Source organism: Ranitomeya imitator, chromosome 3, assembly GCF_032444005.1.
Source record: "Ranitomeya imitator isolate aRanImi1 chromosome 3, aRanImi1.pri, whole genome shotgun sequence".
In the NCBI taxonomy this organism is placed as follows: domain Eukaryota; kingdom Metazoa; phylum Chordata; class Amphibia; order Anura; family Dendrobatidae; genus Ranitomeya; species Ranitomeya imitator.
Window position 1 is genome coordinate 823,847,166 of NC_091284.1, and position 24,015 is coordinate 823,871,180.

The window sequence follows — 24,015 nt, forward strand, 5'->3', positions numbered from 1 at the left end:
GTCAGTGGTACCACCGAGGACACCGGAAGGTAAGAGATTCATGGACCTCCCGTCTAGACGCCGAGACTCCGGTCCAGTGTCCAGGTCAGTGGTACCACCGAGGACACCGGAAGGTAAGAGATTCACGGACCTCCCGCCTAGACGCCAAGACTCCGGTCCAGTGTCCAGGTCAGTGGTACCACCTAGGACGACGGAAGGTAAGAGATTCACGGACCTCCAGTCTAGACGCCAAGATTCCGGTCCTGTGTCCAGGTCAGTGGTACCACCGAGGACACCGGAAGGTAAGAGATTCACGGACCTCCCGTCTAGCTGCTGATACCACTGACACGGACACTGCACCAGAATCCCGTGAATCGTTCCACTCACCTCTAGGATCCAGGAATTCTTTTTGCGTTTTCCTTTTCATACTCCAAGTGCCATAACTTTTTTTTCTTTCCATTGGCACAATCTTATTAAGTTTTTTTTATTTTACAGTATAAGTATTTTACACCGTCACCTGTCAATTCTTCCATTGTTTTCATTTGAATCTTTAAAAGTATGTTCACACTGCGCTTTTTCCCACAGTCAAAAACATTTGTTGTATAAGTAGAAGTATCTTTTTTAGCATTTTTGCTAATTTCCTGGGTATTTTTAAACGCTACGTTTTTCAGTCTGAGTTTTTGTGTGTGTGTGTTAGACCCCTCAAAATGACTTCAAATGTGATGTGGTCTCTAAAAAAAAAGGTGTTGTAAAAATGAGAAATTGCTGGTCAACTTTTAACCCTTATAACTCCCTAACAAAAATAAAATTGGTTCCAAAATTGTGCTGATGTAAAGTAGATATATGGGAAATGTTAGTTATTAAGTATTTTGTGTGACATATCTCTGCGATTTAAGGGCATGAAAATTCAAAGTTTGAAAATTGCGAAATTTAAAACTTTTCGCCAAATTTCCGGGTTTTTTTTTCACAAAGAAAACGCAAATCTTATCAAAGAAATTTTACCACTATCATGAAGTACAATATGTCACGAGAAAACATTGTCAGAATCAACAGGTTCCGTTGAAGCGTTCCAGAGTTATAACCTCATAAAGGGACAGTGGTCAGAATTGTAAAAATTGGCCCGGTCATTAACATGCAACTCGCCCTTGGGGGTAAAGGGGTTAAATGCTAAAACTGACATACTATTAGGATTCCACATGTCATTATGAGTCCATAGACACCACACATGTCTAGGTTCTTTTTTTATTTTAAGTGGTGAAAAAACATTTAAAGTTTGTAAAAAAAAAAAAAAAGTCTCCATTTTCAAAGACCCACGGCGTCTCCATTTTTCAGGATCTGGGGCTGGGTGAGGGCTTATTTTTTACGCCTTGAGCTGACATTTTTAATTATACCATTTTGGGGTAAATACAAAGTTTTGAGTGTGAGATATTGCACTTTCTGGCTTTTTAAAAAAAAAAAATTTTCATTTACCGAACTATGAATTTCCTTAATATTTTGATTGATCGGACATTTCTGAATTCAGAAATTATTATTATTTTATTATTACTATTATACATTTTTATAGCGCCATTTATTCCATAGCGATTTACATATCAAAAAGGAGGCAAATATAGACAAATACATTAAACATGAGCAAAAAGCAAGGTACATAGGTACATAAGGAGGGAGGACCCTGCCCGCGAGGGCTCACAGTCTGCAGGGGATGGATGAGGATCCACTAGGAGAGGGTAAAGCTGGTTGTGTGGCGGTTCAGTAGGTTGAGGATCACTGCAGGCTGTAGGCTTGTCGGAAGAGGTGAGTCTTCAGGTTCTTTTTGAAGGTTTCAATAGTAGGCGAGAGTCTGATGTGTTGGGGTAGAGAGTTCCAGAGTATGGGGGAAGCACGGGAGAAGTCTTGGATGCGGTAGTGGGAAGAAGAGATGAGAGGGGAGTAGAGAAGGAGATCTTGAGAGGATCGGAGGTTGCGTGCAGGAAAGTACAGGAAGACCATGTCACAGATGTATGGAGGAGACAGGTTGTGGATGGCTTTGCATGTCATTGTGAGGGTTTTGAACTGAAGTATCTGGGCGATAGGAAGCCAGTGAAGGGCTTGGCATAGGGGAGAGGCCGGGGAATAGCGGGGAGACTGGTAGATTAGTCGGGCAGCAGAGTGTAGGATGGATTGGAGTGCTGCCAGGGTGCTAGAGGGGAGGCCAGAGAGTAGGAGGTTGCAGTAGTCAAGCAGGAGATGATAAGGGCATGCACTAGTGTTTTTGTGGTGTCGCGGTCAAGTAATGCGCGGATCTGGGAAATATTTTTGAGTTTGAGGCGGCAGGAGATGGCAAGGGCTTGGATATGTGGCTTGAAAGAGAGGGCAGATTCGAGGATCACCCAGAGCACTGGGTGTGTGGGACTGGGGAAAGTGAGCAGCCATTGACATTGATGGATAGGTCTGGTGGAGGGTGTTATGATGAGGTAATTCAGTACCACAATGGACATAGAAGTCAGAGCACATACAGTGACCTGACAATAACCCAAAAACATAGAACGAGCTCTGAGACGTGGGAACTCTGCTGACCGCAATCCCTAATCCTTTCCAACCACACTAGAGGCAGCCGTGGATTGCGCCTAACGCTCCCTATGCAACTCGGCACAGCCTGAGAAACTAGCTAGCCTGAAGATAGAAAATAAGCCTACCTTGCCTCAGAGAAATACCCCAAAGGAAAAGGCAGCCCCCACATATAATGACTGTGAGTTAAGATGAAAAGACAAACGTAGAGATGAAATAGATTTAGCAAAGTGAGGCCCGACTTACTGAACAGAGCGAGGATAGGAAAGGTAACTTTGCGGTCAACACAAAACCCTACAAACAACTACGCAAAGGGGGCAAAAAGACCCTCCATACCGACTAACGGCACGGAGGTACACCCTCTGCGTCCCAGAGCTTCCAGCAAGCAAGAAAAACAAACAAGCTGGACAGAAAAAACAGCAAACAAAAATAACACAAGAGCAACTTAGCTATGCAGAGCAGCAGGCCACAGGAACGATCCAGGAGGAAACAAGTCCAATACTAGAACATTGACTGAAGGCCAGGATCAAAGCACTAGGTGGAGTTAAATAGAGCAGCACCTAACGACTTCACCACATCACCTGAGGAAGGAAACTCAGAAGCCGCAGTACCACTTTCCTCCACCAACGGAAGCTCATAGAGAGAATCAGCCGAAGTACCACTCGTGACCACAGGAGGGAGCTCTGCCACAGAATTCATAACAGGAGGGGTATAGTGAGATGGGGGAAAGATGATGAATTCTGTTTTGTCCATGTTCAGTTTTAGAAAGCGAGCAGAAAAGAAGGCCGAGATAGCAGACAGACAGTGTGGGATTTTGTTAAGTAAGGAGATGAGGTCATGTCCGGCTAGGTAGATCTGTGCGTCATCGGCCTAGAGATGATACTGCATACCGTAGGATTCTATGAGCTATGTCAGGGTGAAGGTATAGATGGAGAAGAGTAAGGGTCCTAGAATAAAGCCTTGAGGAACACCGACAGACAAGGGGTGAAGTGAGGAGGTGGCGTGGGGGAGGGAGACACTGAATGTTCGGTCTGTCAGATATGACGAGATCCAGGATAGGGCCAAGTCTGTGATGCCAAGAGATGAGAGGATCTGTAGCAGAAGGGAGTGGGCCACAGTGTCAAAGGCAGAAGACAGGTCCAGGAGAAGGAGGACAGAGTAGAGTCGCTTGCTCTTGGCAGTTAGTAGGTCATTGGTGACTTTAGTTAGGGCAGTTTCAGTTGAGTGATGGGGTGGGAAGCCAGATTGCAACAAAGAGGGAGCAGGAGGAGAGGTGGGAGGACAGTTCAAGATGGACGTGTTGTTCCAGTAATTTTGAGGAAAAAGGGAGAAGAAATATTTGGCGATAGCTAGACACAGAGGATGGGTCGAGGGAGGGCTTTTTGAGGATGGGTGAGATCTTGGCATGTTTGAAGGCTGAGGCGAAGACACCTGTTGTGAGTGAGAGGTTGAAGAGGTGTGTTAGGGTTGGGATGAAGACCGTGGCAAGGTTAGGGATGAGGTGGGATGGGTGTTGCTCCCTCCTGTGGTCACAAGTGGTACTTCGGCTGATTCTCTCTGTAAGCTTCCGTTGGTGGAGGGAAGTGGTACTGCGGCTTCTGAGTTTCCTCCCTCAGGTGATGTGGTGAGGTCGTTAGGTGCTGCTCTACTTAACTCCACCTAGTGCTTTGATCTTGGCTTCCTGTCAATGTTCCAGTATTGGACTTGTTTTCCTCCTGGATCGTTCCTGTGGCCTGCTGCTCTGCATAGCTAAGTTTTCCTTTGCTATTTTGTTTTCTTTTCATCTGTCCAGCTTATCTATTTGTTTGCTGGAAGCTCTGGGACGCAGAGGGTGTACCTCCGTGCCGTTAGTTCGGTACGGAGGGTCTTTTTGCCCCCTTTGCGTGGTTTTTAGGGTTTTGTGTTGACCGCAAAGTTACCTTTCCTATCCTCGCTCTGTTCAGAAAGTCGGGCCTCACTTTGCTAAATCTATTTCATCTCTACGTTTGTCTTTTCATCTTACTCACAGTCATTATATGTGGGGGGCTGCCTTTTCCTTTGGGGTATTTCTCTGAGGCAAGGTAGGCTTATTTTCTATCTTCAGGCTAGCTAGTTTCTCAGGCTGTGCCGAGTTGCATAGGTAGCGTTAGGCGCAATCCACGGCTGCCTCTAGTGTTGTTGGATAGGATTAGGGATTGCGGTCAACAGAATTCCCACGTCTCAGAGCTCGTTTTATGTTTTTGGATTATTGTCAGATCACTGTATGTGCTCTGACCTCTATGTTCACTGTGGTACTGAGTTGCCTAATCATAACAGTACAGGAAGCCAAAGTACTAATGATTCTCAATAGAGGGAAAAAAGAAGTTCTGAGACCATTTTTTTTTCTCTGCACTGTGTTTTGCCTTTTTTTTCCCCTAGACATTTGGGTGGTTCAGGACACAGGTGTAGCAATGGACATTAGAAGTCTGTCTTCATGTGTGGATCAGCTCTCGGCAAGAGTACAAAAGATTCAAGACACTATTGATCAGAAATCTATGTTAGAACCAAGAATTCCTATTCCTGATTTGTTTTTTGGTGATAGAACTAAGTTTCTGAGTTACAAAAATAATTGTAAACTATTTCTGGCCTTGAAACCTCGCTCCTCTGGTGATCCAGTTCAACAGGTTTTGATCATTATTTCTTTTTTGCGTTGTGACCCTCAGGACTGGGCATTTTCTCTTGCGCCAGGAGATCCTGCATTAAGTAATATCGATGCGTTTTTCCTGGCGCTCGGATTGCTGTACGATGAGCTTAATTCTGTGGATCAGGCAGAAAAAAAATTTGCTGGCTCTTTGTCAGGGTCAGGATGAGATAGAGTTATATTGTCAGAAATTTAGAAAGTGGTCCGTGCTCACTCAATGGAATGAATCTGCGCTGGCAGCTATGTTCAGAAAGGGTCTCTCTGAAGCCCTTAAGGATGTCATGGTGGGATTTCCTATGCCTGCTGGTTTGAATGAGTCTATGTCTTTGGCCATTCAGATTGGTCGACGCTTGCGTGAGCGTAAATCTGTGCACCATTTGGCGGTATTACCTGAGCTTAAACCTGAGCCTATGCAGTGCGATAGAACTTTGACCAGAGTTGAACGGCAAGAACACAGACGTCTGAATGGGCTGTGTTTCTACTGTGGTGATTCCACTCATGCTATCTCTGATTGTTCTAAGCGCACTAAGCGGTTCGCTAGGTCTGCCACCATTGGTACAGTACAGTCAAAATTTCTTCTGTCCGTTACCTTGATCTGCTCTTTGTCATCGTATTCTGTCATGGCATTTGTGGATTCAGGCGCTGCCCTGAATTTGATGGACTTGGAGTATGCTAAGCATTGTGGGTTTTTCTTGGAGCCCTTGCAGTGTCCTATTCCATTGAGAGGAATTGATGCTACGCCTTTGGCCAAGAATAAGCCTCAGCATTGGACCCAGCTGACCATGTGCATGGCTCCTGCACATCAGGAGGTTATTCGCTTTCTGGTGTTGCATAATCTGCATGATGTGGTCGTGTTGGGGTTGCCATGGCTACAAGTCCATAATCCAGTATTAAATTGGAAATCCATGTCGGTGTCCAGCTGGGGTTGTCAGGGGGTACATGGTGATGTCCCATTTCTGTCAATTTCGTCATCCACCCCTTCTGAGGTTCCAGAGTTCTTTTCTGATTACCGGGATGTATTTGATGAGCCCAAGTCCGATGCCCTACCTCCGCATAGGGATTGTGATTGTGCTATCAATTTGATTCCTGGTAGTAAGTTCCCAAAAGGCCGATTGTTTAATTTATCTGTGCCTGAGCACGCCGCTATGCGCAGTTATGTGAAGGAGTCCCTGGAGAAGGGGCATATTCGCCCGTCATCGTCGCCATTAGGAGCAGGGTTCTTTTTTGTAGCCAAGAAGGATGGTTTGCTGAGACCTTGCATAGATTACCGCCTTCTAAATAAGATCACGGTTAAATTTCAGTACCCCTTGCCGTTGTTATCTGATTTGTTTGCTCGGATTAAGGGGGCTAGTTGGTTCACCAAGATAGATCTTCGTGGTGCGTATAATCTTGTGCGAATTAAGCAAGGCGATGAATGGAAAACTGCATTTAATACGCCCGAGGGTCATTTTGAGTATCTAGTAATGCCATTCGGACTTGCCAATGCTCCATCAGTGTTTCAGTCCTTTATGCATGACATCTTCCGAGAGTACCAGGATAAATTCCTGATTGTGTACTTGCATGACATTTTGATCTTCTCGGATGATTGGGAGTCTCATGTGAAGCAGGTCAGAACGGTTTTTCAGGTCCTGCGTGCTAATTCTTTGTTTGTGAAGGGATCAAAGTGTCTCTTTGGTGTGCAGAAGGTTTCATTTTTGGGGTTCATCTTTTCCCCTTCTACTATCGAGATGGATCCTGTTAAGGTCCAAGCCATCCATGATTGGACTCAGCCGACATCTCTGAAAAGTCTGCAAAAGTTCCTGGGCTTTGCTAATTTTTATCGTCGCTTCATCTGCAATTTTTCTAGTATTGCTAAACCATTGACCGATTTGACCAAGAAGGGTGCTGATGTGGTCAATTGGTCTTCTGCTGCTGTGGAAGCTTTTCAAGAGTTGAAGCGTCGTTTTTCTTCTGCCCCTGTGTTGTGTCAACCAGATGTTTCGCTTCCGTTCCAGGTCGAGGTTGATGCTTCTGAGATTGGAGCAGGGGCTGTTTTGTCGCAGAGAAGTTCTGATTGCTCGGTGATGAAACCGTGCGCCTTCTTTTCCAGGAAGTTTTCGCCTGCTGAGCGAAATTATGATGTGGGCAACCGAGAGTTGCTGGCCATGAAGTGGGCATTCGAGGAGTGGCGTCATTGGCTTGAAGGAGCTAAGCATCGCATGGTGGTCTTGACTGATCATAAGAACTTGACTTATCTTGAGTCCGCCAAGCGGTTGAATCCTAGACAAGCTCGTTGGTCGTTGTTTTTTGCCCGTTTTGACTTCGTGATTTCATACCTTCCGGGCTCTAAAAATGTGAAGGCGGATGCTCTGTCTAGGAGTTTTGTGCCCGACTCTCCGGGTGTATCTGAGCCGGCGGGTATCCTCAAAGAGGGAGTAATTGTGTCTGCCATCTCCCCTGATTTGCGGCGAGTGCTGCAAAAATTTCAGGCTAATAAACCTGATCGTTGTCCAGCGGAGAAACTGTTTGTCCCTGATAGGTGGACGAATAAAGTTATCTCTGAGGTTCATTGTTCGGTGTTGGCTGGTCATCCTGGAATCTTTGGTACCAGAGAGTTAGTTGCTAGATCCTTTTGGTGGCCATCTCTGTCGCGGGATGTGCGTACTTTTGTGCAGTCCTGTGGGATTTGTGCTCGGGCTAAGCCCTGCTGTTCTCGTGCCAGTGGGTGTTGCTTTTGCCCTTGCCAGTCCCGAAGAGGCCTTGGACACATATCTCTATGGATTTTATTTCAGATCTTCCCGTTTCTCAAAAGATGTCAGTCATTTGGGTGATCTGTGATCGCTTTTCTAAGATGGTCCATTTGGTACCCTTGTCTAAATTGCCTTCCTCCTCTGATTTGGTGCCATTGTTCTTCCAGCATGTGGTTCGTTTACATGGCATTCCAGAGAATATCGTTTCTGACAGAGGTTCCCAGTTTGTTTCGAGGTTTTGGCGAGCCTTTTGTGGTAGGATGGGCATTGACTTGTCTTTTTCCTCGGCTTTCCATCCTCAGACTAATGGCCAGACCGAACGAACTAATCAGACCTTGGAAACATATCTGAGATGTTTTGTTTCTGCTGATCAGGATGACTGGGTGTCCTTTTTGCCTTTGGCTGAGTTCGCCCTTAATAATCGGGCTAGCTCGGCTACCTTGGTTTCGCCATTTTTCTGCAACTCTGGGTTCCATCCTCGTTTCTCGTCAGGACAGGTTGAGTCTTCGGACTGTCCTGGTGTGGATACTGTGGTGGACAGGTTGCAGCAGATTTGGACTCAGGTAATGGACAATTTGACCTTGTCCCAGGAGAAGGCTCAACGTTTTGCTAATCGCAGACGCTGTGTGGGTCCCCGACTTCGTGTTGGGGATCTGGTTTGGTTATCTTCTCGTCATATTCCTATGAAGGTTTCCTCTTCTAAGTTTAAACCTCGTTTCATTGGTCCGTATAGGATTTCTGAGGTTCTTAATCCTGTGTCTTTTCGTCTGACCCTTCCAGATTCTTTTTCCATACATAACGTATTCCATAGGTCATTGTTGCGGAGATACGTGGCACCTATGGTTCCTTCTGTTGACCCTCCTGCCCCGGTTTTGGTGGAGGGGGAGTAGGAGTATATTGTGGAGAAGATTTTGAATTCTCGTGTTTCAAGACGGAAACTCCAGTATCTGGTTAAGTGGAAGGGTTATGCTCAGGAAGATAATTCCTGGGTCTTTGCCTCTGATGTGCATGCTCCCGATCTTGTTCGTGCCTTTCATGTGGCTCATCCTGGTCGGCCTGGGGGCTCTGGTGAGGGTTCGGTGACCCCTCCTCAAGGGGGGGCTACTGTTGTGAATTCTGTGGCAGAGCTCCCTCCTGTGGTCACAAGTGGTACTTCGGCTGATTCTCTCTGTAAGCTTCCGTTGGTGGAGGGAAGTGGTACTGCGGCTTCTGAGTTTCCTCCCTCAGGTGATGTGGTGAGGTCGTTAGGTGCTGCTCTACTTAACTCCACCTAGTGCTTTGAGCTTGGCTTCCTGTCAATGTTCCAGTATTGGACTTGTTTTCCTCCTGGATCGTTCCTGTGGCCTGCTGCTCTGCATAGCTAAGTTTTCCTTTGCTATTTTGTTTGCTTTTCTTCTGTCCAGCTTATCTATTTGTTTGCTGGAAGCTCTGGGACGCAGAGGGTGTACCTCCGTGCCGTTAGTTCGGTACGGAGGGTCATTTTGCCATCTTTGCGTGGTTTTTAGGGTTTTGTGTTGACCGCAAAGTTACCTTTCCTATCCTCGCTCTGTTCAGAAAGTCGGGCCTCACTTTGCTAAATCTATTTCATCTCTACGTTTGTCTTTTCATCTTACTCACAGTCATTATATGTGGGGGGCTGCCTTTTCCTTTGGGGTATTTCTCTGAGGCAAGGTAGGCTTATTTTCTATCTTCAGGCTAGCTAGTTTCTCAGGCTGTGCCGAGTTGCATAGGTAGCGTTAGGCGCAATCCACGGCTGCCTCTAGTGTTGTTGGATAGGATTAGGGATTGCGGTCAACAGAGTTCCCATGTCTCAGAGCTCGTTCTATGTTTTTGGATTATTGTCAGATCACTGTATGTGCTCTGACCTCTATGTTCACTGTGGTACTGAGTTGCCTAATCATAACAGATGGGAGCGGGTCAAGCGTGCAGGTGGTGAGGTGTGATCTTGACAGGAGAGTGAAGAGCTGATCTTCTATCATGGTGGAGAAGCTGATTTTGGAGGAACAGGGCTGAGCAGCTAAGAGGGGCGTTGGGCGCTGTGGGACAAAGCTTTCTCTGATCGTATTGATCTTCTGTTTAAAGAAGGAGGCAAAGTCTTCAGCAGAAATGAGAGGGGAGGGAGGGGGTGCGGCGTAGAGAATTGAAAGTCTTGAAAATCTGTTTAGCATTGTGAGACAGGAAGGATATGAGAGATGAGAAGTAAGTTTGTTTTGCGGCTGTGAGCGTGGACTTGAAGCTGGCGAGGGACTGCTTGTATGCAGTGAAGTGGTCGTCAGAGCGGGATCGCTTCCATCTCCGCTCAGCAACCCTGGAAGCCTGTCTCAGTTCTTTGGTCAGGCTGGTCAGCCAGGGCTACCTGTTGAGTGTACGAGTTTTGCTGTTATTGTGGTGTTATAAAAAGTGGCAGCAGCATCTGTGTCATGAAGGGAGGCTATGTCTGTCAGAGGGATAAGGGACTCAGAGAGTTATGTAAGTTGTAAGTGGTGTAAGTTGAGGTGTTTGAGATGTCTGCGAGGGTGAGTGAGTTTGTGTAGCGGGGGTTGCACACTAGGAGAGGAGAGGGAAGAGAATGTCAGTAGGTTGTGGTCAGACAGGGGGAGGGGTGAGTTAGTGAGATTAGTAAGGGAGTAGAGGCAGGTGAAAATGAGGTCCAGCATGTGGCCATCTTTGTGAGTGGCCTCAGAGGACAATTGAGTGAGGCCGAAGGAGGCAGTGAGCGATAACAGTTTAGAGGCAGCTGAGGTGGAAGTGTCAATGGGGATATTGAAGTCACCCATGATCATAGTGGGGATGTCAGCAGAAAGGAAATTAAGTAGCCAGGTGGTGAAGTGGTCAAGAAACGTGGAGATGGCTAGTTCTGGGGGGCTGTAGATGACAGCCAGCTGGAGGTTGGAGGGGGAATAGATGCGGACGGAGTGCACCTCAGACGAGGTAAGAGTAGCGGAGGGTAGTAGCCGGATTGGAGTAAAGGAGCAGGTTTTCAGACAGAAGCAAGCCAACCCCTCCACCACGTTTGTTGCTGGGTCGAGGGGTGTAAGAGGTGGAATCCACCATAGGAAAGCGCAGTTGGAGAGGCTGAGTCAGGGGGGGAGCCAGGTTTCAGTGATGCCAAGGAAGGAGAGTTTGTAGGTGATGAAGAGGTCATGGATAAATGTCAGTTTGTTGCAGACAGAGCGTGCGTTCCATCATGCTGCAGGTAGGGGGGCCGGGGGAGAGGGGGCTGGATGGATGGGTATGAGGTTATCATAGTTGGGAAAATGTGCAGAGGATCATGGTAGGGGGGTATAAATGAGTGTGGGGGGGTGTTGAGGAGGGCCGGGATTTGAGGATACGTCACCAGAGATGAGAAGTAGCAGACAAAGCGTTAGAAGGTGGGAGCAGGATAGGACATGATGCGGCCGTGTGTGTCTGGAGAAAAAAGATTGTATGTAGAGAAACAGTTCTGAGCAGGAGGTGAGATGGCTGGGGAGAATGGAGGAAGAAATGACTAGTTCTTTACTAGGTGGAGGGATTGCAGGAGATTGTAAGAAGGAAAGTAATATGGGGGTGAAAGAGAAAAGAAACCGAAACATTGTAGTGGTTTGGTATTCTGTTACCTTCCAGTCAATTCCAGTCCAATTCAGTCTAATTCAAAGTAATTAAAAATCTGTAATTTAAAAGATGGAAGTGAAAGATGCATGGATCAGACTACATCTGGGTCAGACTCCTGGATCTGAATATATCCCAGACCCCAGCTAAGGGCAATCAGGTGTGAATGAGGAGGTGGCTGGGTATGGGAGACAAATGTAGAGAGTTAAGCAAAGGTCATAAAGAGAGGGAGGGGGTTGGACTGACCACTCAAAGATATGCCAGAATAACATAATGAGAGACATGAAACACAGAGATACCAAATGTGTAATTTTTATTGTTTTATTTTTAATGAGGAAAAAGAGGTTGATCAGATCAGCTGTCATGTGCAGGGAAAGATGCGGGCTCAGCGCCGGAGCCCGCATCAAAGTGGGAGACGTGACCGATCAGTAAAATACTATTTGATAAATTTACAAAAGTATTGGTGGCTGCGACACGCTTTAGAATCTAGCCTTAGCCCGTTCTTTATTGTTTATTACAATACCCGATAAGCAGCTTTCTTACAGTGACACTAAATGTCTATCAATATTAGAGAAAACTTTATTATTATAATAATAATTATTTTTAATTTATATATATATTTTCTAATAATAATATTTAAATTTATTTATATATTTTTCTAATAATATTTATTTTTATATATTTATATATTTTTTCTAATATTTAGTTTCATATATTTTTCTAATAATAATATTTATTTTTATATATTTTTCTGATAATAGTATTTATTTTTATAATGTTTTCTAATAATATTCATTTTTATATATTTAAATATTTTTCTAACAATAATTTTTATTGTTAGATATTTTACTAACAATAATATTTTTTTTTATTTATATATTATATATTTTTTTCAGATAATATTTAGTTTTATATAGTATACTAACAATAATATTTATTTCGATATATTTCTAATTTTTTTGTCTAATAACAATATTTATTTTTATATTCTTTTTCAATAATATGTATTTTTATATGTTTATTAGTGATGAGCGAGTGTACTCGTTGCTCGGGTTTTCTCGAGCACGCTCGGGTGGTCTCCGAGTATTTGTTAGTGTTTGGAGATTTAGTTTTCATCGGGGCACCTGAATGATTTACTCTGTAAGCCAGCATAAGTACATGTGGGGGTTTCCTGGTTGCTAGGGAATCCTTACATGTAATCAAGCTGGCTAATAGCTGTAAATCATTCAGCTGCAGCGATGAAAACTAAATCTCTGAGCAGTCATAAATACTCGGAGACCACCTGAGTGTGCTCGGGTCGGGAAAACCCGAGCAACGAGTATACTCTCTCATCACTAACGTTTATTTTTTTACTAAAAATATTTATTTTTATATATTTACAGCTTTTTTCTGATAATATTTATTTAGATTTATAGCTTTTTCTAATAACAATATATTTGTATATATTTTTCTAATAATAATATTTATTTTTATATGTTTATTTATTTACTAATATAATTTTTATATATCTATTTATTAAATAATATCTATATATATAAGAGGCATCGTGATTACTCGCTAATCCCGCCCCCTGCACAGTAGCTCCACCCCCACCACATCACCACACACAATCCCGCCTCCACCCCATTACCACCACCACCACATCACCAAACATAATCCCACCACCACCACATCACCACACATAATCCCACCCCCCAACACATCACCACACACAATCCCACCCCCTCACCATATTACCACACATAATCCCACCCCCACCACATCACCACACATAATCCCACCACATTACCACACATAATCCCGCCCCCACCACCACATCACCACACATAATCCCACCCCCCACCACATTACCACACATAATCCCGACCCCCACCACATCACCACACATAATCCAGCCCCCACCACATCACCACACATAATCCTGCCCCCCCACTACACATAATCCCGCCCCACCACATCACCACACATAATCCTGCCCCCACCACATCACCACACATAATCCCGCCCCCCACCACCACACATAATCCCACCCCCCACCACAGCACCACACATAATCCCACCCCCCCCACCCCATTACAAACACATAATCCCGCCCCCCCACCACATCACCACACATAATCCCGCCCCCCACCACATCACCACACATAATCCCGTCCCCCCACCACATCACCACACATAATTCCACCCCTCCATCACATCACCACACATAATCCCGCCCCCCACCACATTACCACACATAATCCCACCCCCCACCACATCACCACACATAATCCCGCCCCCCCACCACATTACCACAGATAATCCCACCCCCCACCACCTTACCACACATAATCCCCCCACATTACCACACGAGGCTCCATCCCACACACATTACCACATGAGGCTCCATCCCCACACATTACCACACGAGGCTCCGTCCCCGCACATTACCTCACGAGGCTCCGTCCCCGCACATTACCACACGAGGCTCCGTCCCCACACATTACCACACGAGGCTCTGTCCCCACACATTACTACACAAGGCTCCGTCCCCCCACATTACCACACAAGGCTCCGTCCCCACACATTACCACACGAGGCTCCGTCCACACACATTACCACACGAGGCTCTGTCCTCACACATTACCACACAAGGCTCTGTCCCCTCACATTACCTCACGAGGCTCCATCCTCACACATTATCACACGAGGCTCTGTCCCCAAACATTACCATGCGAGGCTCCGTCCCCACACATTACCACACGAGGCTCCGTCCCCCCACATTACCACACAAGGCATAGTCCCCACACATTACCACACGAGGCTCCGTCCACACACATTACCACACGAGGCTCTGTCCTCACACATTACCACACAAGGCTCTGTCCCCACACATTACCTCACGAGGCTCCGTCCTCACACATTATCACACGAGGCTCCGTCCCCAAACATTACCATACGAGGCTCTGTCCCCACACATTACCACACGAGGCTCCGTCCCCACACATTACCACACGAGGCTCCGTCCCCACACATTACCACACGAGGCTCCGTCCCCGCACATTACCTCACAAGGCTCTGTCCTCACACATTACCACATGAGGCTCCGTCCACACACATTACCACACGAGGCTCCGTCCCCACACATTACCACACGAGGCTGCGTCCCCGCACATTACCACACGAGGCTCCGTCCCCACACATTACCACACGAGGCTCCGACCCCCCCACATTACCTCACGAGGCTCTGTCCTCACACATTACCACACGAGGCTCCGTCCCCACACATTACCACACGAGGCTCCGTCCTCACACATTACCACACGAGGCTCCGTCACCACACATTACCACACGAGGCTCCGTCCTCACACATATGATTGTGTTTACAGAGAAATTTTAACTTAATTTACATTTCGTTATGAAATTTCTTTAGATGCTGGAATGAATAAAAAAGCACATCTTACTGAATCCAGTTTGTTTTTTATTTTGCACTGTGAATAAAATGTATTATTAGTATTATTCAGATTTTTAATGATTATTATTGTTATTAACTTCATTTTAAATTAATTTACCACCTGCGTAAGCACTATTGAATGTTGTCATTATTTTCTTTAGTTTAATCACCAGCAGCGTTAATTAGATAGCAATGAGCGTGCCGAGCGATAGTTGGCTGGAAATAGCTAGTATATATATATATATATATATATAAAAACAAGTGTATGTGTGTATGTGTATCGACGATGATGTCATAATGGATGCCATGGTGACGATGATGTCATAATAGGTTGTAATGGTGACGGTTATGTCATAATGGTTGCCATGGTGACGATGATGTCATGATAAGTTTCCATGGCGACGATGATGTCAGAATGGTTGCCATGGCGAAGATAAAGTCATAATGGGTATATGGACATGGAACTATGGGATGGGGATGTGTGATAGGTATATGGGCACGGGACTATGGGATGGAGGATATGTATGATGCGTATATGGGCACGGGACAATGGGATGGAGTAAATGTATGATGGGTATATGGGCACGGGACTATGGAATGGAGGTTGTGTGATGGTATATGGGCATGGGACTATGGGATGGAGGATATGTATGATGCGCATATGGGCACGGGACTATGGGATGGAGTAAATGTATGATGGGTATATGGGCACGGGACTATGGGATGGAGTAAATGTATGATGCGTATATGGGCATGGGACTATGGGATGGCATATATGTATGATGGGTATATGGGCACGGGACTATGGGATGAAGGTTATGTATGATGGATATATGGGTACGGGACTATGGGATGGCGGATAATCACTATAATTTGTTATATCTAACCACAGTTAGTTACTATGCCCGGGCAATGCCGGGCTCTTCAGCTAGTATTTTTAAATGAATTTTAAGTGCAAAATATTTCTGCAACCGTTTTGGATTATTGGAGGAGAGCGACTTTGCATGATGTATTTTTCACCTAAATCATGGATCCATAAATTGCGCCTTTTTTATAAGAATAGTCCCCCAAATTATCTAGAGGTTGTTTTAAGCAAACAGTAAACGTAGATTATTTCTACGAGCATTTTCTTTTAGTAAGTTCATAGGACTCACCCATGACTCCGGTTAGGTAAACTCCATAAAGTGATAGACCAGTCGTGGCCGCGTTCCATACTGTCCCAATAACGGCGTACAGGAGAATGGTACCCAGATTTCCAAAAAACAGCCGATTCGGCATAAAATAGCCAGCATCAAGGACAATAGGCGGCAATAGGTAAAAGAAGAATACGGTCGGTGTTAAGGTGAAGGAAGCGATGTGATCGGCCGCCCATACGATGCCACCCAGAAGAAGGCCGAGCACAATGAGAAGGCAGCTCTCCGGCACCACCGTCGTCACTTTGTGGGATATATGGAATACTGAAAAAAGGAAAAGAAAGAGGCTTAGTCAAAGGTGGAAATTCACAGATACATTGTCCAAAATACAATCCAATTTACTATTTGGTATGATTAAATTTTAAGGTACAAATTTTGAACTGGGGGAAGAATACTGATCACTAAACAAACTCACACCCCATCATTAGCTGGATGATAGCCCCATAGACATGCACTCTCAGGTCTGCTAGGCATGCTTGTGTTTTCAATGGGAAATGGATGAAGAATTCAACAAATGCCCAATTATTCTTTCAGTAGTTAGATGAATACTGTAGCCAATTAGTGACTGAGTCAGAAGAAAGAGTGTCCAATTATTTTTTTTTCAGCTCTGATGGAATGTAACCTGCTACAACTGATCAGTAACTGACAGTAGTGGTCACCTGCCAGGAGACCAGCGGCTGACACCAGCTGCAGTATAGAGGATCATTGGGGACTGATTGTTGAGTATGTGTGTGATGACACAGCATTTATTTTTAATTAGTCCAGAAGTATTTTTCTTCAGTGGGTCAAGAGACATTGTTTATATGAACCTTAACGTTGATGATTAAATTGATGTGCTTTTCTTCTGTGGGTCAAGAAACATAGCCATTGTTCACATGAGCCTAAATGATTACTCCTGCATTGACTATTGTATTGCTATCCTTGGAGGACAAGGACGCAGGGTCATTGAACAATCGATATTTGCTAATATGTTGATTACCCATTGTATAAGTCCATGTAACTTGTTGATCTGCAAACAGTGAAGGAAAAACTATACAGATTGATTAAACACTCAAACAATGAGAGTTGATCTCATCCCACTTTCCCCCTGACCTATGGCCAGAAGGGCAGGTGTGGGTATAAAAAGGGACCTTTATCCTTCTGAAAAGAGACTCTACAGAACAGCAGCCAGGACACCACAGTTCCAACCAGAGGGATACAGATTTAAGACACTCTACATGAAGTCAGCTTAAGGCACCCTGGCCTCAGCTGGAGGATACAGATCTATCTATTGACCATCACTGAGCCCATGGAGACATTGGGCGAAGCCAGATTGGGACAATCAGGTCACCGGCCATGAATCTCAATAGATTGTCAGCTCACTAAGCTTGTCATAACCTCCTCTCTATGCCAACCAAAAGCGGGGTGCCACTGATGGGGGTAGTTGGCCCTGGAATCTCCAAAGTCGTAGATGCTCTAATCCCAGCTAGCCAGCTGAAAGGTGAGACTCTGTAATTTGCGCCATCTTGGGTATTTTACTAAGACTGTTCTATGTGTTATTGTCTGTTAGGGGTTCAATAAATTATTGCCACCCTGTTTTACCCCCACCCTGTGTTGTCTGATTAGTATTATGCAGACGGGGAACATGATCGGGCGTTCAGTGGAATGAGCCCTGGTCCATGCAATCTTTCTAAAGACAGCTTGGCCAGTGGACAAGAGCAATCAAGTCTCCACAATGTGGATTTTCTAATTTTAGGACCATGAGATGCCCATATTTGAAGGGAAGATATAATCTGAAAAGAACATATTGGTTAATTCAGGTTTTATATGTTACATAAACTTTTTTTTAAAACTTTTTGGCAATTTATTTTATATCACGATCTTTATCCAACATGGTCAATTTCCATTTTGACATTTTTGTTTTTTCTTCACCCTTCTTCCAAAAGACATCATTTTTTTATTTTTCCGCCCATATAAATCTACTAGATGGTGGCCCGATTCTAACGCATTGGGTATTCTAGAATATGTATGTATGTATGTATATATATAGCAGCCACATAGCATATAGCAGAGGCCACGTAACACAGACAGCCACGTAGTATATAGCACAGCCACGTAGTATATAGCACAGCCACGTAGTATATAGCACAGCCCACGTAGTATATAACACATCCCACACAGTATATAACACAGCCCACGCAGTATATAGCACAGCCACATAGGATATAGCACAGGCACATAGTATATAGCACAGCCACATAATATATAGCACAGCAACGTAGTATATAGCAGCCACGTAGCATATAACACAGCCACATAGTATATAACACAGCCACGTAGTATATAACACAGCCCACGTAGTATATAACACAGCCCACGTCATATATAGCAGCCACGTAGTATATAACACAGCCATGTAGTATATAGGAGCCACGTAGTATATAGCACAGCCACGTAGTATATAACACAGCCCACGCAGTATATAGCACAGCCCACATAGTATATAACACAGCCCACATAACAGACATATAGTATATAGCATAGCCACATAGTAAATAGCAGCCACTTAGTATATAACACTGCCCACGTAGTATATAACACTGCCCACGTAGTATATAACACTGCCCACGTAGTATACAGCACAGCCGCGTAGTATATAACACAGCCCATGTAATATATAGCACAGCCAACATAATATATAACACAGCCCCTGTAGTATATAACACAGCCCACTTAGTATATAACACTGCCCACGTAGTATATAACACAGCCCACGTAGTATATAACACTGCCCACGTAGTATACAGCACAGCCGCGTAGTATATAACACAGCCCATGTAATATATAGCACAGCCAACGTAATATATAACACAGCCCCTGTAGTATATAACACAGCCCACGTAGTATATAACACTGCCCACGTAGTATATAACACAGCCTACGTAGTATATAGCACAGCCACGTAGTATATAACACAGCCCACGCAGTATATAGCACAGCCCACGGAGTATATAACAGCCCACATAACAAAGACAGCCACATAGTATATAGCACAGCCACGTAGTATATAGCATAGCCACGTAGCATATAGCAGCCACTTAGTATATAACACTGCCTACATAGTATCTAACACTGCCTACGTAGTATATAGCACAGCCGCGTAGTATATAACACAGCCCACGTAATATATAGCACAGCCCACGTAATATATAACACAGCCCACATAGTATATAACACAGGCACGTAGTATATAACACCGCCCACATAGTATATAACACAGCCCACACAGTATAGAACACTGCCCATGCAGTATGTAACACTGCCCATGCAGTATATAGCACAGCCTACGCAGTATATAACACAGCCCAGATAGTATATAACACAGGCGCGTAGTATATAACACTGCCCATGCAGTATATAACACTGCCCACTGCCCACCTCTCCAAACAAACCTATTTCAACACCCTGATCACCTCACTGTCAAATAACCCTAAACATCTCTTTGACACTTTCCAGTCCCTACTCAACCCAAGAGAGCAGGCCCCAACCACGGATCTCCGCGCTGACGATCTGGCCAATTACTTCAAAGAAAAAATTGACCACATTCGACAGGAAATCATCTCCCAATCTCTTCATACCATGCACTGTCCTCCCTCCCCCACTGCATCTAGTTCACTCTCTGACTTTGAACCAGTTACAGAAGAAGAAGTAGTCAGGCTCCTTGCATCTTCTCGCCCGACCACTTGCACCAGTGACCCCATTCCGTCACATCTCCTCCAGTCCCTTTCCCCGGCTGTCACCTCTCACCTAACAAAAATATTCAACCTTTCTCTCACTTCCGGTATTTTTCCCTCCTCATTTAAGCATGCCATCATACATCCATTACTTAAAAAAACATCCCTCGACCAAGACTGTGCCGCTAATTATAGACCTGTCTCTAATCTTCCCTTCATCTCTAAACTCCTCGAACGCCTGGTCCACTCCCGTCTTACCCGCTATCTCTCAGATAACTCTCTTCTCGACCCTCTTCAATCTGGCTTCCGCTCTTTACACTCTACTGAAATTGCCCTCACTAAAGTCTCTAATGACCTACTAACAGCTAAATCTAATGGTCACTACTGCATGCTAATTCTTTTTGATCTCTCCACAGCATTCGATACTGTGGATCATCAGCTCCTCCTCAATATGCTCCGCTCCATCGGCCTCAAGGACACCGTTCTCTCCTGGTTTTCCTTCTATCTCTCTGACCGATCCTTCACTGTATGTATTGCTGGTTCCTCCTCCTCTCACCTTCCCCTTACTGTTGGGGTTCCTCAAGGATCAGTCCTAGGCCCCCTCCTCTTCTCTTTGTATACTGCCCCTATTGGACAAACAACCAGTAGATTTGGTTTCCAGTACCATCTCTATGCTGACGACACCCAATTATACACTTCTTCTCCTGATATCACACCGACCTTTTTAGTAAACACCAGTGATTGTCTTACCGCTGTCTCTAACATCATGTCCTCCCTCTATCTGAAACTGAACCTGTCAAAAACTGAACTCCTCATGTTCTCTCCCTCTATTAACCTACCTTTGCCTGACATTGCCATCTCCATGTGCGGTTGCACCATTACTCCAAAGCAACACGCCCGCTGCCTTGGGGTCATCCTTGATTCCGAGCTTTCATTCACCCCCCACATCCGATCACTGGCTCGCTCTTCTTATCTGCACCTCAAAAACATTTCTAGAATTCGCCCTTTTCTTTCTTTCGACTCTGCAAAAACTCTTACTGTTTCACTTATTCATTCTCGTCTGGACTATTGTAACTCTCTACTAATCGGCCTCCCTCTTACCAAACTCTCCCCGCTCCAATCTGTGCTGAATGCTGCAGCCAGGATCATATTCCTCACCAACCGTTACACCGATGCCTCTACCTTGTGCCAGTCATTACACTGGCTACCCATCCACTCAAGAATCCAGTACAAAACTACCACCCTCATCCACAAAGCACTCCATGGCTCAGCACCACCCTACATCTCCTCTCTGGTCTCAGTCTACCACCCTTCCCGCGCCCTCCGCTCCGCTAATGACCTCAGGTGTTGTGAATACCGCTCTTGGGCTCCCTCCGGTGGTTGTAAGTGGCACTTTTGTGAGTTCTGCTCTTGGGCTCCCTCCGGTGGTTTTAAGTGGTATGGCTGCTCCTTGTATTTAGCTGTCAGCAGCTGCTTCCACTGATTGTCTATTCTGCTCGGCTATTTAGCCTGGCTCTTTCCTTCAGCTTGTGCCACTTGTCAATGGTTCCTGGTTGGATTCACATCTCTTTGGATTTCCCTGTTATCCTGACCAGTTCAGCAAAGCTAAGTCCTTGCTTGCTCTTTTCTGTCCACAGGTTGTGGACTTATCCGTTCTGTGCTTTCTATGTTTGTCCAGCTTGTCAGTATGAATTAATTCAGTGATGCTGGAAGCTCTGGGAAGCAGATTTACCCTCCACACCTTTAGTCAGGTGTGGAGATTTTTGTAAACTCTGTGTGGATTTTTTGTAGTGTTTTATACTGACCGCACAGTATTCCATCCTGTCCTATCTATCTAGCTAGACTGGCCTCCTGTGCTCATCCTGGTTTCATTCTGTGTATGTCTTTTCCCTCTCCACTCACAGTCATTACTTGTGGGGGGCTATCTATCCTTTGGGGATTTTCTCTGAGGCAAGATAGTTTTCCTGTTTCTATCTTTAGGGGTAGTTAGTTCTCAGGCTGTGACGAGGTGCCTAGGGAGTGTTAGGAGCATCCCACGGCTACTTCTAGTGTTGTGTTGAGCTTAGGGACTGCGGTCAGTACAGGTACCACTTCCTTCAGAGCTCGTCCCATGTTGCTCCTAAACCACCAGATCATAACATCAGGTTAGCATCCTCAATAATCAGAACCTCCCACTCCCGTCTCCAAGACTTTACACGTGCTGCGCCGAGTCTTTGGAATGCACTACCTAGGTTAATATGATTAATCCCCAATCCCCACAGTTTTAAGTGTGCCCTAAAAACTCATTTGTTCAGATTGGCCTACCACATCAACGCATTAACCTAACCATCCCTGTGTGGCCTATCATAAAAAAAAAAAATAATCAGGTTCCTCGTATCATGTTCTCATACACTTTATGCAGTTAATAGCCCTCTGTGTCTGTACTGCTACATACTTAGGCAGTTAACTGGTTCATGCAGCTTTACACGAGCACCCGAGCCTTACACTATGGCTGGTCCGAATAACTAAAGCAATTGTTACCATCCACCTCTCGTGTCTCCCCTTTTCCTCATAGTTTGTAAGCTTGCGAGCAGCAGGGCCCTCACTCCTCTTGGTATCTATGATGAACTGTGATTTCTGTTATGCTGTAATGTCTATTGTCTGTACAAGTCCCCTCTATAATTTGTAAAGTGCTGCGGAATATGTTGCCGCTATATACTGTAAATAAAATTATTATTATTATAACACTGCCCACGTAGCATATAACACTGCCCACGTAATATATAGCGCAGCCCACGTAGTATATAACAAAGCCCACGTAGTATATAACACTGAGTACGTAATATATAGCACAACCCACGTAGTATATAACACTGCCCACGTAGTATATAACACTGCCCACATAGTATATAACACAGCCCACGCAGTATATAACACTGCCCACGTAATATATAGCACAGCCCACGTAATATACAACACAGCCCACGTAATGTATAACACAGGCACGTAGTATATAACACAGCCCATGTAGTATACAACACAGTCCACGTAGTATATAACACAGGCACGTAGTATATAACACTGCCCACGTAGTATATAACACTGTGCACATAGTATATAACACAGCCCATGTAATATATAACACTGCCCACGTAGTATATGACACGGCGCACGTAGTATCTAACACTGCGCACGTAGTATATAACACTGCGCACGTAGTATATAACAGTCCACATAGTTTTAAACATTGCCCACGTAGTATATAACACTGCCCACGTAGTATATAACACTGTGCACATAGTATATAACACAGCCCATGTAATATATAACACTGCCCACGTAATATATAACACAGCCCACATAGTATATAACAGCCCACGTAGTATGTAACACAGCCCACGTAGCATGTAGCAGCTATGCAGTATATAACATAGCCCAAGTACTATGTAGCAGTGTGGGCACCATATCCCCGTTAAAAAAAAATTAAAATAAAAAATAGTTATATACTCACCCTCCGTCGGCCCCTGGATCCAGGCGAGGCGTTCAGCGATGCTCCTCGCGACGTTCCGGTCCCAAGAAAGCATTGCAGTCTTGCGAGATGATGACGTAGCGGTCTCGCGAAAGCGCTACGTCATCATCTCGCGAGACCGCAATGCATGGCCCGGAGCGTCGCAATGAGTGGGAAAGGCCCCGGAAGGTGAGTATATCACGATTTTTTATTTTTTTTTATTATTTTTAACATTAGATCTTTTACTATTGATGCTGCATTGGCAGCATCAATAGTAAAAAGTTCTTCACATAGGGTTAATAGCAGCGTTAACAGAGTGCGTTACACCGCGGTGTAACGCAGTTGGTTTAACGGACTGCTACAATGCTATGTGGGTGGCGGGCGCTGACTGGGGGGGGGAGTATGGAGGGGCACTGACGGCAGTGAAGTAGGGAGTGGCCATTTCGCGGCCGGACTGTGCCCCTTCGCTGATTGGTCGCAGCCAATCAGCGACTTGGGATTTCCGTGACAGACAGACAGACAGAAAGACGGAAGTGACCCTTAGACAATTATATAATAGGCTAGATGGTGGCCCGAATCTAACGCATCGGGTATTCTAGAATATGTATGTAGTTTATTTATGAAGTTTTTAAAATAATGCAATTTATACACAGATTCGGCCGTCCCAGCGCGACCAGTTAGCGAAGC

General features: G+C 45.0%; 1 protein-coding gene across 2 annotated transcripts in view; it reads right to left on the minus strand.

The window, feature by feature from the left end:
• SLC9A3 (solute carrier family 9 member A3) overlaps positions 1-24,015 on the minus strand; it is a 141,462-nt gene that overhangs the window by 48,938 nt on the left and 68,509 nt on the right. For both annotated transcript variants that reach the window (XM_069759399.1, XM_069759400.1), the window contains exon 2: positions 16,090-16,392. In XM_069759399.1, the coding sequence (XP_069615500.1) occupies positions 16,090-16,392 (303 nt within the window). The remainder of the gene's footprint in view (positions 1-16,089; positions 16,393-24,015) is intronic.